The sequence below is a fragment of the Anarhichas minor genome, unplaced genomic scaffold, assembly GCF_050575085.1.
Source record: "Anarhichas minor isolate MPS153535 unplaced genomic scaffold, ASM5057508v1 ptg000042l, whole genome shotgun sequence".
Classification (NCBI taxonomy): Eukaryota; Metazoa; Chordata; class Actinopteri; order Perciformes; family Anarhichadidae; genus Anarhichas; species Anarhichas minor.
In genome coordinates, this window is record NW_027466488.1 from 6,791,977 (window position 1) to 6,809,495 (window position 17,519).

Consider the following 17,519-nt stretch of genomic DNA (forward strand, 5'->3'; position numbering starts at 1 on the left):
GGTTTCTGATAAATACCAGTAAACTTATCAAATTGAAATAGAGAGGGTACAGTAATGAACACTAGATCTAGAGATGGTGTGTGCGCTTGGGGTTGGTTCAAATTGACATAAACCCAGAGGGAAGATCTTCAATTCAGCCTGCATCAGCATCTATGCCTCCCCTCACAAACACTCGCATCCATCCATCCAAACCGTCTTGCTGTTATTGATGAAGCCACCTCTTTATATGGTAATGTCTTTCACACCTGAAAGGCATAAGGAGGGCATGATCGCTCTCTTTCTCTCTTTTCACACACACACACACACACACACACACACAAACTATATACTATATTCTCTCTTACCTTTTTGCCAAAAACACACACATGCACGCTAACACACACTATTATTCACATAAACTCCATATATTTTCACCCTCTTTCTGCCTCTCACCAACACGCACACAGCTATGAGGAGCCCATTAACGCTGATGGAGATATGTATGCGGCTCACATCTGTCACATGTCGCTGCCGTGGCAACACCAGCTGCCGTGGTTACTGGAGGCCTGCTTCTGTGGTGTTATGGGATTTGGTTATTACAGGATAGCTAGCTACCTGTGTGCATGAATACATCCCTTTGAGGACAGACTATACAGAGCAAAAACACTCCACCATTTGATCTGATAAGTAAACTAATTACAGACTAATTACTGGTTTGGGGTGAAAATGACCAAGTGACTGGGATTAGTTAAATTGATTTTGTCCTCAAGAGTGTAACCTCATTTGTTTGGAAAAGATATTTGACACTGCAGATTGATCATAAGCTCTCAACCTTAGCCTCTTCTAGTCAGACGACATTAGAGGTAATACTTTGGAGTTTTGAAACTGAAAGGATATGGGGGACATTTGCACAGCATCAGCAATAATTGTTACTCTTTATATTTGGAGAATAATAATCACGATAATAATGATAATATCAATAGTAATGATGATGGTCATGATAATACTAATAATAAATAAATAATACTAATAATAACAATAATATTTAAAGTATGCAATGTGGGACAGTTACATTGAAGGGCAGCAACTAACAATTATTATTGATTAATCTGTTCCATTTATTTTCTGTCAAATGTTGGGAAAGGGTGAAAATGCCCTCACAAGTTACAAAAGCCCAAAGTGGCATCTTGCTTGTTTTGTCTGTCCAACGAAGCAATGAATTCATTTTTGCACGGTAAATGACACCTGATGATTATTAGATAATTGTTGCTATTGATTAATTTTCTTTTGATTGAATATGATTTAAATAACTACTTGTTTCTGCACAAGAAGGCTCACTATTTCCGAAATACTACAGCTTCAATTTAAAATTACTATTAATTTTATGTTTCTCACAGATGAAGTCCTGTTAAATACAAGTGACACAAATACTTTGTTGAGTAGTTTGTAATCTAAAAAAGTTACAGAGTAAATATATTAGGAAACAGTCATTTTCCACCTACATTCTTGCAGTTTTCTAAACTCCAAATGTCAGATATTTCCAAAACCGTTACACCATTTTTAGTTACTTGGACACAGAATTGTTCAGTTTTGGTATGTGGTTTTCTCGTTTTCGTCTAAGATAAAAGAGTGTTTCAAAACTACTCATCAGGATATTTGTTAATGTTTATGATGGTACATAGAACATGATAAAACTGTATTGTTAGACTTGCACAAGGAAAGTTTGTTTGTAAGGATAAAATATTTCTAGATTGACAACCCTTGGATTTCCACATAACAAGCACTAAAGTTGGACCACTTTTTCATGAACACCAAAAAGAGTGTATGCTACAGCAAACTTTTAGGTTCTCATGTCACTGCACTGGATCTGTGATCCCAGCCTTAGTAATGTGCATTAAAGTACAAAATCTAAGTACTGTTTAAGATGCTGGCAGCTGTTTAATCTCGAGATAAATGTAGGCAGACACATCAATGGGTCTGTTAATATCAACATTTTAAGTGCATAAGTATAATGAAAACTCCAGGATGAAAGCAATCTCAATAAATGTCAAGTTGCCAGAAAGAGGTCCTCGGGGAGTGAATATATTCACAAACATGTCCTTTTTTGGCTTCATTTTTATGTCTTAAGTGGAACCGTATATGTTTCTCTTTATAAACATTCATGGTTTTGACTTGCAGCTGATCTGAAACAGATACTTTGTTGGTGACTTAAACATACACACACAGAGTAACCCACTTTACTGGGCTGAACTGGACCAACCAAAAACAGATCACCCTGCATCCATTTTTGATTTGGGGGTGGATATAAGGGATGAATACACAGACAGACACATGAATATACACACCAGTAGAGCTGGGGCAGAGGCCTTAAGTGAGTACAGCTGTGGAGCCAGATGTGCTTTTGAGTCCTGTGGTGTGTGTGCATTTTGCTTGCATGTGTGAGTCTAAACCTGAAAACCTACTCTGCTCATTCTGATCCCTCTACAGAGCAGTCTGTTGCTCTTTTGCTTTGTCTCTCTGTCTCTCTCTCTGTTTCTCTCTGTCTCACCAGCTTCCTGAGTAACAGCAGTCACAATACGACGTGAAATGGGTTCAACCCACAGTTGTGTGTGTATATATAATAAATGAATGAATGAGGTACCTTCTCTAAGACTCAAATAGCAGGATGCAAAAAAAGTGGATGAGCACACACAAACATCAAATATGCTGACATTTAACCATAGTGGCAAATTCTTACATGGACGCTTGTGTGTATGTGCGTGTGCTTTCACAAACTCTAACAAACTGCCACACAAACACGCTAAATGCCTGACAAGCACAACAAACACACACAGAGCTGTAGACATCCAAACAGCAAAATATTCATGGTAAGACCGGTGAAGGTCATCATTAGCATAGTATTAACAGCCCTATGTGTGTGTGTGTGCATGCGTGCGTGCGTGCGTGCATGCGTGTGTGCGTGCGGCTAGCATGGGTCAAGCATGACAGGTCTACATGGTTCAGAGCTCTGTGCGTGTGTGTGTGTGTGTGTGTGTGTGTGTGTGTGTGTGTGTGTGTGTGTGTGTGTGTGTGTAGTTGGTGGATGTGTGTTTTTATTCTAGCTGTGAGGGGTCACATATGTCCCAGTGTCCTGTGGGAATAACATGGGGCCTCATGCTGACAGCACAACAGGAAGGGACACACACACACACTCTCTCTCTCTCTCTCACACACACACTCAGCTGAAGTGCTGCTCTGGCACATTTGGTGAAGGAGAAGGATTATTCGGTCACATGCTTCACCAAGGACATGAGTTCAGGTTTTCCCCGACACAAAACACCAGGGTAGGTCAGTTAATTATTGTCAGAAGAGAAGGCGGAAGAAACCAGACTTTAACCCAAATATTGTATACCCAAATTCTGTTGGGCAAAAATTCAACAAGACAGTGCAGCTATTATACTAGTTATGGGATTATCCTTCACAGCTTGTTTTAAGTCTTCACGTTATACCATGTAAAAGTACCATGAAAGATCTAATTGACATGCTATATTTTATTTTTTTTACGAATGAAAATATCCAGTGTGCTGCATACACAGTGTATTACACACTCATGTACAAACTCCCACTTCTTCAGTCCATTTTCTCGTTCATGATTTTGAGTTTGAATCTCTCAAGCCAATTTCTTTCATTGACAAAATCCTTGAACCAAAGCCAGATATTTTGTTTTGTTTGCGATTACCCTACAACTGTTTGCACCATCGTTTTGTGTACTAGGTTCAGTGTTACATTTAAGCCTATTTCTATGTCTGCAGCTATTAAATACATACTCAGCTTAATTTATGTTATATGCAAAGATGTTTTCTACAAAGACATAGAGCTCCTACACCAATTACAATACTGTAACTTATGTGCCTGCTTATCCTACATTGCAATAAAGTTAACCACAACGGGGGAGGCATTAATCAGTCTGAACTAAACCCAACCTCACAAATAACATTTTAATTAGTGGTCTGCCCACCAACAGTCGCCATTAACCCCCACTGTTCCTAACAAATTCCAACTGTCATGTTGTTGAGCTAATGAGAAGAACCCACTGTTTACACCTCCGTCTCTGTTTCACTGGCTCTACTGTAAGTCTCTCTGTCCCACTATAGCCCTATATCTGACTCCAACTCGCTGGATGCACTTTATTAGCCCCATGGTGCATAATACATGCTTATTTGTTACCAATTAACTCCAAGTCTGATGCGTGGCCCCACTGCATTCATAAGTAAAATCCAGTCAACTGCAGCAGAAGAACATTGAACCTCGAGGCAACATGTTAAAAAAATTATGCAGACTCAAAAGCCCTGCCAGGAGGACTTCCAGTATGTTCTTTTTCATGCTTTGTAAATGCATAACCACTAATTTTCTACCAGCCAAACCAATGTCAAAACCAAAATGTAGTTTATCTGACACAACAGATGTACAACAGCACAACGTGCATGAAGCATTCAGTGTGGGCTGGCTCTACAGTATGTCGCAAAAACGAAATACACATGATGATGAATGTGTATAGTATATGATTTGCTGGTTAATAATTACTGTACTGATGGAATTAAAATTGATTATATGGATTACCCAAAGAAAAAAAATACATCACCTGTCAAAGAAAATTAAAAAAGGCTGCAGTCTATCTATATGTATTTATATCTGCCCTAAGTGGCCAATGTCTTTCAGTAATCTATCATCTTAATCCCCTCAAAAGGAGAAAATACTATTGAACAAAGTGAAGTCATTGATTTTGGTGAAATGATCAATCAGGTAAACTGGAGAACTATTATTTTGTTTATGGCACTGTGTCAGTAATTGATGTACAGCTTCAGATAAGATAATTATCTTAAATCCCAAAGGCTGTTCAGTCTCTGCTCTTTTCCAAAGCCGGTCAAATGAGGGTTGGACAAATTACAGCATCCTTATGATTTATGAGAACAATAACTCTGACTACACAGCAACACAGCAAGCAAGGGAATGATTAGAGGCCCAGTCTTTCATGAACAACCAAGTTAATATGTGTCACTGTCCAAATGCCACAATTAATGAAGGAACAAGTTATTTTTGGAAGCTGTGCTACTGAGCATAGCCAACTCACCCCTAGGTGAGCAAATAGGAACTGCAAACACATATGCAATAGGATTCACACACACACACACACACACACACACACACACACACACACACACACACACACACATTCATACCCACCATAACACACGAAGACAATCTGATTTTTACCTTGCTGGAGTAAGGTCCAGGGATGAGCAGTTTCAATGCTTGTCTTTTCAGCTCTGTCAGCCTAGCGTTGCAGTTCTCACACCAAATCCCTCTTTCACTACCAGGGGAACTTCCACTGCCTGAGGCTGGTGATCCTGTCCCAAAACCCGGGGAGCCACCCAGAGAACCAGGCGATTCTGTCCCAATCCCCGGAGAGATGGTCCCTGGTGATCCGGAGAAAGACCCTGGTGAGGAGATTGCTGAGCCTGGGGACGGGGTGCCTGTGGAGCTCGGCATGGAGCCGGCACCCTCTGGGGCAGGGCGTGTGCCGGAGCGAGAGTTGTCCTCGTAGGGCTTTCGGTACCATGTCTCCGGGAAAAACGAGTCAGATTTGGTCGGGGAAGTGTCAGGCATCTGCAAAAAAATTAAAAAATGTATTAATTAAAAAGGAGAAATGTTTTTGGCATGTCATAACAGAAAACACTGGTGTAAATAATAATATGAATTAACAATGGATGAATTACCCATAGGTTCTGCAATGAAAATAAAGCCTATATTGTGTGAATATGTGCAACATCCCATTCATTCCAGTGCACACAACAGGTTGCCCAGGGATGAGAATAAAATAATGAGGAGGTGGTAAAGGCACGTGTCTTGTATCATGCAAATTAGAAGTCAAGCTATTTGCATTTTGCCTATAAAGCAAAATAATGATGTGTGTTCACAATATTCACCAAGCTATATTCCGTAGGCTTCCTGTTTTGTTGAATTTAACAAATCATTCATTGTTTGTGAGTGCTTACAAACTAAACAATATCTGAAATTCATGAGAGAGAATCAAAACAAATTATTTTGGCTGAACAAATGTACTTCACTCACAGCTTCAATATCCATGCTTAGCCTACATGCCAGCAATTGATAACTGGTGAACGTCTTGCTTTAGGAAGAAATTCACAAGCTAAACATACAGTAAGTACACAGTCACAATATATGCCAATAAAACACACACAAACGGGCAAACTACAATCCTAACTAACATTGGGGAATTAAATCAAATGGTCGGACAATTAAAAACACACAAACAGAAAGCAATGTTAAACATGTACTGTGATGGTGCTCCAACCCAAGTCAAAGCGTCTGCATGGTGGATGTTTCTATTACCATATAAATAGGAATAAGTCTGATTCCGTGTGGAGACCTGTTTTATTTTTCTCTATTCAGACGACCACATAGGAACATGAAATGAGCCGCAAGGAGTTGAAAATTAAATCTTTTGTGGCTGGGTAAATCCAGTCAGAGAGAGCAGACCCATTGATGTGGTGGTGGCTGGAGAGGTTGGGTATTATAGCTACTTTAATCCCTCACAAGGGCTATAATAAGGAAGCAATGAGTAGGCTGATAGGTGGGAAAGCTCACTCATCTCCAAACGAAGAGGTGGGTATAATGTGAGCCAACCCTATGTTATAAATTAACACTAATTATGCTGTAGGAGGTATAGCAGTGACACAGGTGTGAGTGCAATTCAGCTGCATGGTCCTCAGTTAGTGATAATTAAGCGATGTGGGAGATCTATCAGGGAAAATGCATGCAACACCAAAAGCAGTGAGGTGCGAAATGTGTTTTTAACAAAGCACTCAGTCAACAGCATGAGGAAAAAATCGAATGAGCTTTCAACAGTTTCACATTCATGTCAGCCTGAAAAAGGTGAGCAAACTACACGTTCCTATCAAAATGGGTGGGCAGTGTGAGGTGAAGTGCATGCATCACTGAATGGAAGATAAGTTTTTATGAATGTTTACCCATAAGTAACAGGGGTGTGTCCACCCCTTGGCTACTGGAATGAACAACCTACCCCATATTTTCTGCTCCGGCTGCTCGCAGACCTCTCCTTGGTCCCTGACAGTGAAGTCATGTTGGAGGTGAGAGGAGGGAGGGAGGGAGGGAGGGAGGAGAGGAGAAAGAAGCTCTGGTGCAGCTTCACATTCAAAAAGAGACCACCGGATCGATTTCAATTAACCACGAGCCCCTGCAGTGTGCTCCTCTCACGCCACTTCCAAATGCATGTGGAAACCGGTTACATCCCCATTCCGTCGCCAAGAAACATACATACAAATCCGGGGTTTTCTTTTTTCCACGGTTGTTGCCTCCGGAGAAAAAAGCCCTCGAATCACTTCTAAAAACACAAATTGAGAATTCACACAGGTCGTGCGAGAAAGCAGACCGCTCCCTGTCAGCAGCAGAGTCTGCTCTGCGCTGAATGAGGCTCAACAGCGCTCCGGACTGGCATCGCACTCAGCCCTGCCTCGCTCCATCAGCTCTGCGTCTGAGGCTGGTTGGCCAGGTAAAACAAAATCCCCCCCCTGGGGCAAATTCCGTCTCATGGACTACCATTAAAGTCACGACTCATTAGATCGAGCAGGATCAGGCTGGTGCCGACCAAGGGAGTCCGTTCCTCGTTGTTACTATCCGTACCCTCCTGTTGACTTCCCGAGGCTCCGCACTCTTCTGAAGCCAGAAGTGGACTGAGGAGACAGGACAGAGGCGCACATCTGGATGAGGGCGGGGCCACCCTGCCCTTCATCATCCACAGGCCAATACACATCTAGAGGTTCTAGTTAAGTGGCAGGTAGACGGCTTCCAGTTTGAAGTGTGGATACTGGGATGTTGTTAGGAATTAGTGATTGTGCGTTTAACTAAACAATATAAGAAAATCTAAAAGGGACACTTCCAGTCTAGCTACCACTGATGACACTAAAGTCTGTGTACATTGTTGTCAGGGAGTAAGCGGTTAGTAGAGGTTTTAGTGACCTTGTGGTGACATAATGGTGTAGAATCTAAATAAACTGAAACATTTTTGGCAGTATTTCTTAATGGAATATAATTAAATTAAGGCTACAGGTCAACCCAAAATAAATGAATCATAATTTCCCCATCGGAGTTGTATTGCTGACAGTGTGGAAAAAAACAAAGAAACAGCAAAAAGACCTTGAAGTAAATACAATTGACAGAAAACAAAATTGAAAAGTCAACTGAATCAATGAAATTAGAAAAAACAACACAACTAAATATTGACTTCACTGTTGGTATCTGGTCAAAGTGGGGTGGGTGTGTTGGGGGGGACTCAGGATTTCTAAGATCCAGGCTATGGCTCTGGGTAGGCTACTTCCTCTTTAGGATAAGTTCAAAGTCTTTGGGGATGGATTAGATGGAGAAGAAGAAAAGCAGCAAATGGATGTTGCATGCTTGAGTGCAATGAGTTGAGGACTGGACATGGATGTAGACAAACCAGGCAATTGATCAGTGTCATGATCAATTGCCTGGTTCAATATGTGAACTGACTCTGTGAAAAACAATTTCTTGGCTCCTGCAGTAACATATTTTGACCGATGTGCCCTCCAACAAGTTAATGCAATCATCTCTGTCAGTCAAAATGGTCAACTGGCTGGTCTTTTCATTGAATTACGTGCAGTCTGTGTGGGCCAAGTCAAGGAAAAGTTATGTAGGAAAATGTTGTGAGTGTAGGATTAAGATCCAAGGCTTTGGAAGAGTGTAAAAATCAATATATGATCAGTAATATTTCTGCATTAACATCCAATGACCTCTTGCAATGGTTGAGACACGTGCATTTAGCCACTGGTGTTTTAATCACTTTATTGTAAAATATAGCAGTTTATGAGCGGATACACAGTGCCCTCTACTGTTGTCATGAAGATATTGCTTTGAGACATGCAGCCACCCAGCAGCTGGGTGAATAAAGCATGTTGGACTGCTACATGTTATGGTAATAATGCCATTTCTCACTGTTTCATCTTTACAGAAATGTGTGCTGTTACATTTTGCGGCACTAAAATGTACCTTCTGTGGATAAGGTTTTATATAAAGGACTATATTACAAAAAAGAGACACCATTTACGATGGCTATTATATCATTTACTCCCATAGGCTTTATTTTTTTCAAAAAACACATTTTGACATGTCACAGTAAGAAAACACGGGTGTATTTGGGATCTTTTTTTTTACAGTTTTACACTTAATTTATTAGGACAGATATCTCTAAATATGTGTCAGTGTAATGTTGTGAGAGTCTGTAGCCTACTGTATGATGTAAAATATATGCATTGTATTGTATTAAATCCATATACTTAAACTCAGTTGGAAAGAGAGGCAGTAATTGAATTACTGGATGCATAAGTGAGAACAGCGAAATACCGTTGAAACGGGGAAATACTCAGGTAACTGAACAAGGAAAAAAGATATTAGAGAAAGCTTCTAAAATTGAAAATGAAACAGACTTTGTGTGGCTGGACATCTTTCTTTTGGCTGTCCCGACCTCCAGGTTGGGAATCATTGGACATTTATTTTCAACCCTACATATCTTTAACCATACAGTTCCGTTTTAAAACTGCGGTCAAGTCAGCAGACACTCAGATCTCCGTGGTCAACTCAGCAGACACTTAAATTGTAGTGCACCTATACGCTGAAACTTACGGTAAACGCAACCAAACGGCACAGGACGGGAGCGAGCGAAGGATTTTGCAAAGTTAGCGGAAAGATTAACGTGAACACTTCCGGTTTTCTACAGACGAACATCCGGTTTTCAAAATAAGATGCCAACAAAGTATAAATATTGCATAATGAAATGAGATTAAATGAATTATATTCCAATAAGTATAAAAAATGATACCATCATCTCGTGAGTTAAAGGGAAAATACACCTAAATTGTGCGTAAAGTGTATTTATTCTTTGATTTGAGGGTTGCTGGAAATTAATAATACCTGACTGACGGTCAATTAAGATGTTTTACGAAGCAAAATGAAAATAAATGTCCAATGATTCCCAACCTGGAGGTCGGGACAGCCAAAAGAAAGATGTCCAGCCACACAAAGTCTGTTTCATTTTCAATTTTAGAAGCTTTCTCTAATATCTCTTTTGTGTCTGCTGAGTTGACCACGGAGATCTGAGTGTCTGCTGACTTGACCGCAGTGTTTTAAACGTAAAACACTTTAAACGGGTATTTGAATATACGCACTCCGTTGCAGTAGGTGGCGGTACATGTTTTTAAGGCGTGTTTACATCCGCATGATCCGCGATTACCTTGGATTTCTAAACAGCAGAGAGAGTACGTGTGACTTGCATTACATGTTTGATACTTTATCGTAATTTTGCACGTTTTGTTTCAGTCCGCATGAGACTAACGTTACGACAATGCCTGCAGTCGTCAATGGAACTGGTCGCTAACTATTCAAGCAAACGCCTGAGTTTAACATCTTTAAGGTGAGTGGCTAACGTGTGTCGTATAGTGTTACTACTAATTCGTTTTGCCTGAGGTACAACCTTTAACAGATAACAGATACGCTCAGTGGCGTTAACGTGTTCGGAGGCGTGTTGGTGCGTTTGATTGTGCCCAAAGATAGCTGTCTGCAAACGCTGAATTAACGTTAGCTTTATTTAACTGTCGCAAAACTCGCATTATGACCGTCAAACTGCAGCTAACATTACTGTGCGACAGCAGCAAACGGCAGTCGCTGCTTTCACATGGTTGCTTTCACATGGTTGCTTTCACATGGTTGCTTTCACATGGTTGCTTTCACATGGTTGTGGGTAACGTTTGTTTACTAATGTAGCATGCTACGTCAACAAGCTGCTAGCAACCTGTCAGCTTTATCCAGTCGCTGTCCATCCAACTCGGCTATTACCAAAACGTTTGAGCTGGTTTAAGGTTTGCACACGTGTGATGTTATTTGCAATATATTTGTGTATTGTGCAATGCTAATGCGTCTTTGAGAATTTTTTTTCTTGCAGTAATTACACCGTAGTGGGGGGAGGACCACTGTTGTGAATGTGGTGCCGTATCTTATCTTTGACAAATAACGTCGGGGACATGACTTTATAACTCCCCAACAACGTAACTGAGATAGTGAGCTAGCTAGGTTTTGATTGGTCGTTCCCTCGCATTAACAAACGCATGTAACGTAGATGCATGCAGAGTGAATATGGTATTTATCTCAATACCAACATGGCCTTTTCAAAGCGGAAGTAAGTAATAAGTTACATTCTCAGTCGGGCTTCACATGTTGGTTGAACAATACTTTCTCTTTCTCGTTACACAACTGTCAGTCCTGCTGCCAGCGCGTCAAAGTCCTCCAGGGGAAATGTCATACTTTGACACTATCACTCTGATCCAATGAGCTCATGGGAAAGACGAAACCAACTCATACAACAATGAAAGGTAATCCAATCTGTATTCACTCCTCAATCCTGTAAGCAATACAAAAACAAATTTAAAAAGTGAGAGGCCACTGCTAAATCTGTGAATGATATTTAAGGTGGATCTCGTAAAACCAGAACAAGGGAATCTACAAAGACATCGAGAGAGAAGGTCGCCTCAGACACAGTTTCATCTCAAGCCACGAAGGATGCGAACGCTGTGCCAGGCGGTGATGTTGCCACTGTCTTACCAAGTACTCCAAAAAGAGGCAGGAGACGAATGGGACAGACGCAAGAAGCACACCTGACCTCCACACCAGTCTGCAGCTCCTCCACAGACATCCTGTCCAACATTTCAAAGTCCCCCACCGGAGAGAAACACGTGGAGCTAGAGTACACTGAGCTCATCACTCAGTTAAAGGTGTTGGATCATATTTTATTGATATTGTTTATGCATTTTGAGCCAACAAGTTGTTCTTCCTACACAGTTGATTTTAGGGATATTCTCAAACTCTTTTAATATGTGTTCTCTTGCAGACATCAGAGGTAGATTCTCCATGCTCCCAATCAAAATCTCAAAGCAGACGTAAGGGGGCTCATGCTTCCCAGCCGAGACAAGTTCGGAAAAGGCTGAAAAAGGAGCAAGCACCGACCTGCAGCACAACCAACGGTCCTGCTGCCAAGTGCCGACGAGGCAGGACACGGAAGGTAGAGCAGGGGGGTTTACCAAAGGACACCACTACTCAGTCATCCAAACGCTCCAGACCAAGATTCGAACTGGAGAAGCTTGATGCAGCAACGCAAGGTAGTTTCTTTTTCATGCATGTTTGATGCAGAGTCACCACAATACTTAAAATAAATTTGAGACGTGTATTTTAGGAGGCCATCACCCTCACGATCTAAAGCATAAGGAAATGATCTGTTTTCTGCGTGCAGTTATTTTTGCTAAATCAGACGATCAAAATAATCTGCTTTAATCTTGTGATATTGCCCCCCCCCCACCCTTTACACCCCCCAAAAAGACGACTCCTTGCTGTCGTCAGATCTATCAATAGAGCTGAGTCACCATGAGGAACAGCTGCCATCTTTGTCCGTCCAGGAAGATGAGGGAAGTGAGGAGGATGAGCTACCAAGTTTCTTGATGCAGGTGGACAAAAGTGAGGGAGATGACAGTGACTGAATTCAAGTAACCCTCTACAAGGACGGACGAGAGATGGTTTGGATTGTGTGTACATGCTGTATACTTTAAGTGGATTGTTTTTCTTCTTTCAGAGCCCCCGTCCATCACAGAGGGAGTGTTTGTGTGGCACAAATTTAGACATTATCCATTTTGGCCGGCATTGGTGAGTTATCAGAAGTGTTTAGATAGAACAATACACAATTTGTTGCTTTAATTTTTTGCCTATAATACAGAAAATTAGCAATTCCTCAAATTTGAGAAGCTTGAGCTAGTGATTATTTGCTCATTGAATGACTTCAATTGGTTTATCAATTTTCTGTCATACAACTTAAACTGGTAAGTTTACTTTTTTAGCACTAATAAACACTGCACTAAAACTCTATCATCAACTTAAGGGTGATGTCATTCTCTGGGGAAATTAAATGAAAGACCATTATGGGTATGAAATATTGATGACCTGAAAAAACCTGTAGTCAAGACTTTACAAAACGGCAAACGCTGAAAGCCTTAATGGTTTAAAATGTTTAAAATGCACACTATCTTTGTCTGCAGGTGAAAAGTGTGAACCGTAAGCAGAAGAAAGCCAGCATCATGTTCATTGATGACCCAAAGATTCACAAAAAAGGGTAGGCAATAAGTGCATTTTCTCTCACTACTTTGTTGGTGAATGCATCTGAATTTTAAAAAATGTATAGGATTGCACTGTAGGTTGTGAGGGTCCCTTGGCCATCGATTCTCTGCAGAACTTAATACTTTACTGTATGTTTGTTGTTCTCGAAGGTTTACTGTGTCCCTGAAAACTCTGAAGCCTTTTGACTGTGAAGAAGCCAATGAGCTACGGGTAAGGATCGCTCATAAAGTATACACTCAATTTTCTAAAATTTCATGACACAGTGGCAAACAATATGTCTCTCTTATTGAATTTGTAATAAGTTTAAAGCCAAAGAGAAGTATGATGCTGCAATTGAGTGGTCCTTGGAGCTCATAACAGACTACAGAATACGGATAGGTAAGTCTTGTCTATTTAATGCTTAAGCAGACAGAAACAGATAAAGGACAGTGATATTGATATGCATTATTTATATATTCACATACTTGCAGTATATAGAAACAGCATTTATCTGACACTGAATTATTCACAAACTAATTATGCTTTGTCTTTGTAGCCTGTGGCTCATTTTGTGGCTCCTTCATCGAGTACTTTGCTCATGACATGAGTAAGTTTTGTTGGATAACATTTTTTCTGTTTTTCTCAATTGCTTTGGCTCATTTTTTTTTGAAGCTGTCTCAACATTCTCCAAACTATCAGTGCAATTGTTACGACAGTTTCATGGTACACCACAACTCTATTGCATGTCTGCAAAAGGAAGTAACTCACCCAAAACATTTAATTCATGCTTTAAATCCTACTAATTGTTTCAGTAAATTGGTCAATGCCACACAAATGAAAAGTTATTTTCATGTGAGCAGTCCTAGTCAAAATGTTTCAGAAGTTTTTTCACCATGGCAGTCAACCCTTGGAAAGGTTGAATGAGAATTCACCTTTTAATCTTTCGTGTCATAAACGGATCATTTCCACGAAATGACATCCATGCCAAAATAAGCTGCAACAATGGAGAAAGAAACCGCAGCAGTTCCATATAAAAAAAAAAAAAGACTTAATTGTACCTCCTCACAGTACGTAACACCATGTGGTATTAGATTCAAGGATCATTTATTGTCATTATGCACAGGTTTGCGCCGATAATATGGCCGGCATTTTAATATTTCCATAAACTTTTCCTGCGCTCTGTCCTGTGATTTGCCCGGATCCGGGATGCCATGGAGCCAGGTCTCTGTAAAGCTGTGGGCACGACAGACGGCGACCTCGCGTTTCTGGGTTGCCCCGAGGTCTTCTTTCATCCATCTTATTCTCCAGCGACTGGAGTAGGCTGGATAGCGGAATAGCCTTAAGTCCTAGCTGGGTTGGCTTTGCTTCCATCTTGACTCTTCTCCACGTTTTGGTGGTGTTTGGTCCGGCTGGGTGGTTGGAAGATGCCGTGGGCGGTGATCGTCTCAACGTCTGCTGCACTTTATCCGATCCCCGCGCTTCCTTCTCCGACGTTGATGAGTGTATCTCTGTCATATGCATTATATGCTCCAGTAATTAACATGAAAAGACTTTGATAATTGAACAGATCAAGTTGTGATGAGTAAGACAGCTTCACTGAGAAACAACTCATCAGTTTTGACCAGCAAGCCATGTGCAAGTGGTTATTGTGCAGATTGTAGATAACTTACTCGTTTTCACTCCTGTGCCAAAACGTGCAATTTTCTTCAATGAATGAGAAATTCAAAAAATTAAGTATTTATTTATTTATTTATTTTAACGTTGTTTAAAAAAATAAACAATTCTCATTTAAGAATTGAGTCAAAGTGAATGAGAAAAGCTGAAACATGGCAAAATACAAACTTAAGTAAATCTGCATCCATACTTGGTCCTGACGTGCTCTTTACTGCCTGTCCTGAACTCCAGGCTATCCAGTAAGGAGAAAGTATCCGCAGGCAGCCTCCGAGAGACTAACCATCGCCAGTGATGCAACGATGGAGGCGCTGTGTGACGATCATAAGGAGGACCGCTTTAGTGAACAGCGTGAGGTGGTCAGCAGGAGTTCAAAGAGGCTGCTGCCAGACCGGAGTCATGCCGCCCACAACCGTGCTAATGAGAAGCTCGTACATTTCATCGTAAAGCAGCGCATGGTGGAAAGACGCCTTCTGGTATGAATAATGGAATCTGTTTACTTTTACTTTTATGTATACGTAGGTATATGTATTCACGTATATGAAGAAAATATGTGTCGGTGCATTCTTCTGTCAGAGCCATGTAATCTCTCTAATTATAACCATCCGCTGTGTGATTTTAATGTTGTGAAAAGAGACTAAATGTGGTTAATAGGCATCTAAGAACATTCTAGATGAGTCCCTGGATGAATAAACGCACCCTTCCTGTGTCACTCTCCTTACAGTCTGTGATCCGTGGGGAGCAGCAGTCCAGATGGCTTCGCTCCTTTCTGAGTGCCAATCGTAGACGAGTGGTGAACGTGTACCTGGAAGATGACCAGCAGTTGGACCAGGTCTACTTGTACCTGAATGAGCTCTACGCAACTGCCGGGGTCACCGCCCCTTTACTGGCGGAGATGAAATCCATGCAGCGTGTCCCCTTTGTCCTGGATGTGCTTCTTCCTGAGGTGAGCAAAAGCTTTGAGGGTTTGTTTTTTAATATGCAGTTCACAGTTTATGTTGTGGTGTTAGGTGTGTAACATTATTGTCCTCCTACACAGGCCATCATCTATGCCATAGCTGGGGTGGACAATGTCACAGTAAAAAAGGCAGAAGAAAAGTACCTGAAAGGACGATGCATAAGTAACAGGTAAGAGTTTGATGAGATAACCTGTCATGGTTGAAAGGGAACATTTTTTACACTGAATATGACTGTTATTTTCCATTTATTTTTCATTTCAGAGAAAGGCAGGAGTTTGACTTGATGATTGAGCGGCAGATGAGGAAAAAATCAAAGCTTCAGAATACTTCACTTGCGCTATTCTCTGACCCCATCAGTTAGCAGACTGAGTATTGTAAAACAGGAAACCTATTTTTTTCAGATTTTTTTTTTCAAAGGCAATTAAGCAGTTTTTGTGTGCCTTATAATCATGAATCATATTGCATTAATCCAACTCTCCTTTTAAGTTGCAACAGTGTAAATTGCTGAAAAGCTGTTCAAAGGGGGGACTCTGGTATTAAAACGTCGACAGTAATAATCACATGTTAGACAATCTGATCCCCTAACTTTTAACAACTATGTAACTGTTTACTGACAATATATACACTGCCAGATCCGTCACAGAGCTTTTCTTGTACATTAATGTACAAGAAACATGAATTGCTGTCTGTATATGCTTGTGTGCTTTTTTTTTTTTTTTTTTTTTAAATAAACCATTTTGTCCCAGAGTAAAGGCTTTCACACACGAAAGGATCGACAAGTGGCAAATAAACAACACCTTTCAACACAATCGTCATCACAATACAGTACATACTGAGCCAACGGTCCCACCACTAGAGGGCCTCGGGCCAAAAATGAACTCTTCTACTGAAAATGTCTACTGTTTAAAAAAGGAATTATTTAAAACATCTTACACTGCCATCATATAATGTAAAGCATTTGGTACACAGCCAATGACCAATGCTGATAAGCACTGTAACAGCACATCTGGGTATTGTTTCTTGTTCAATCTTTTAACTCGGGGTTAAAAAAAAGAAAAAACTGAAACTGCTTTGGTCAAATGTCAAAACATAATTGGCACCTTCATATCCTACATCACTGTCACGGATGAGATGAAGTGTCTGCCACAGTCTTTTCATTCTTCTGCGTGTTGCAGTACAAGAGTATCTGCTGCCACACTATCAGACTACTGGGCATCGTCTCCTCTGCATGCGAGACTGAGTTTATCCCAACACCATCACAAATGATAAGGTACTGTTATGTATGTAATCTACCTCTGCAATACATGCCCCACAAACTGGCCTAGAATTTCCTTTTTATACTTTATTCATTAACCATTGTGGTCATATTTCCCATAGAGATGTTGCTGATGTTGCACAACATGTTCTGCTATTTATTATGTAGTATTATGTTTATACCTGCTGGTGCCCCTCGGTATAAATTTGTAAACATTGTAATTTATGTGATCTACCTCTGCAATACATGCTCCACATTCAGCTGGTGCCCTTTATATATTTTTCGCCCCTGCCCCTCAGACAGCCCGAGTCTGCCAGTGCAATATGAAAGTGCCACTTGAGCAAAGATTATGATGGCATCAGTCTTGAATCAGACTCTCTGCTATTCTTTGCACCATCAGTTTTTTACTGATGTACGCTATTTGG

At 40.7% G+C, this 17,519-nt stretch overlaps 2 protein-coding genes across 3 annotated transcripts in view; one reads left to right on the forward strand and one right to left on the reverse strand.

Moving 5' to 3' along the window:
• kif26ba (kinesin family member 26Ba) overlaps positions 1-7,123 on the reverse strand; it is a 79,971-nt gene extending 72,848 nt beyond the window's left edge. Inside the window, exons 1-2 of the mRNA XM_076110106.1 lie at positions 7,064-7,123; positions 5,233-5,625 (exon numbers count right to left, since the gene is read on the reverse strand). Of these exons, the coding sequence (XP_075966221.1) occupies positions 5,233-5,625; positions 7,064-7,123 (453 nt within the window). The remainder of the gene's footprint in view (positions 1-5,232; positions 5,626-7,063) is intronic.
• Positions 7,124-10,297: 3,174 nt separating this feature from the next.
• On the forward strand, positions 10,298-16,584 carry LOC142969874 (PWWP domain-containing DNA repair factor 3B-like). 2 transcript variants are annotated; one of them, XM_076109953.1, is made up of 14 exons: positions 10,298-10,486; positions 11,330-11,441; positions 11,539-11,840; positions 11,957-12,224; positions 12,442-12,576; positions 12,692-12,762; positions 13,152-13,225; positions 13,380-13,440; positions 13,533-13,608; positions 13,766-13,816; positions 15,115-15,356; positions 15,605-15,826; positions 15,920-16,008; positions 16,101-16,584. In XM_076109953.1, exons 2-14 carry the CDS (start codon positions 11,405-11,407, stop codon positions 16,198-16,200), a joined length of 1,728 nt encoding a protein of 575 aa, XP_075966068.1. In that variant the 5' UTR covers positions 10,298-10,486; positions 11,330-11,404; the 3' UTR covers positions 16,201-16,584. The 2 variants fall into 2 exon arrangements, with proteins under 2 accessions (XP_075966068.1, XP_075966069.1); XM_076109954.1 differs by lacking the exon at positions 10,298-10,486 and having other exon boundaries at positions 10,497-11,441.
• Positions 16,585-17,519: the final 935 nt, after the last annotated feature.

Coding starts and splice junctions, on each gene's coding strand:
- LOC142969874 (XM_076109953.1), top strand. CDS start 11,405: ATGGGAAAGACGAAACCAACTCATACAACAATGAAAG. Junction 15,827..15,919: donor TGGATGTGCTTCTTCCTGAG/GTGAGCAAAAGC, acceptor CCTCCTACACAG/GCCATCATCTATGCCATAGC. Junction 16,009..16,100: donor GGACGATGCATAAGTAACAG/GTAAGAGTTTGA, acceptor TTTTCATTTCAG/AGAAAGGCAGGAGTTTGACT.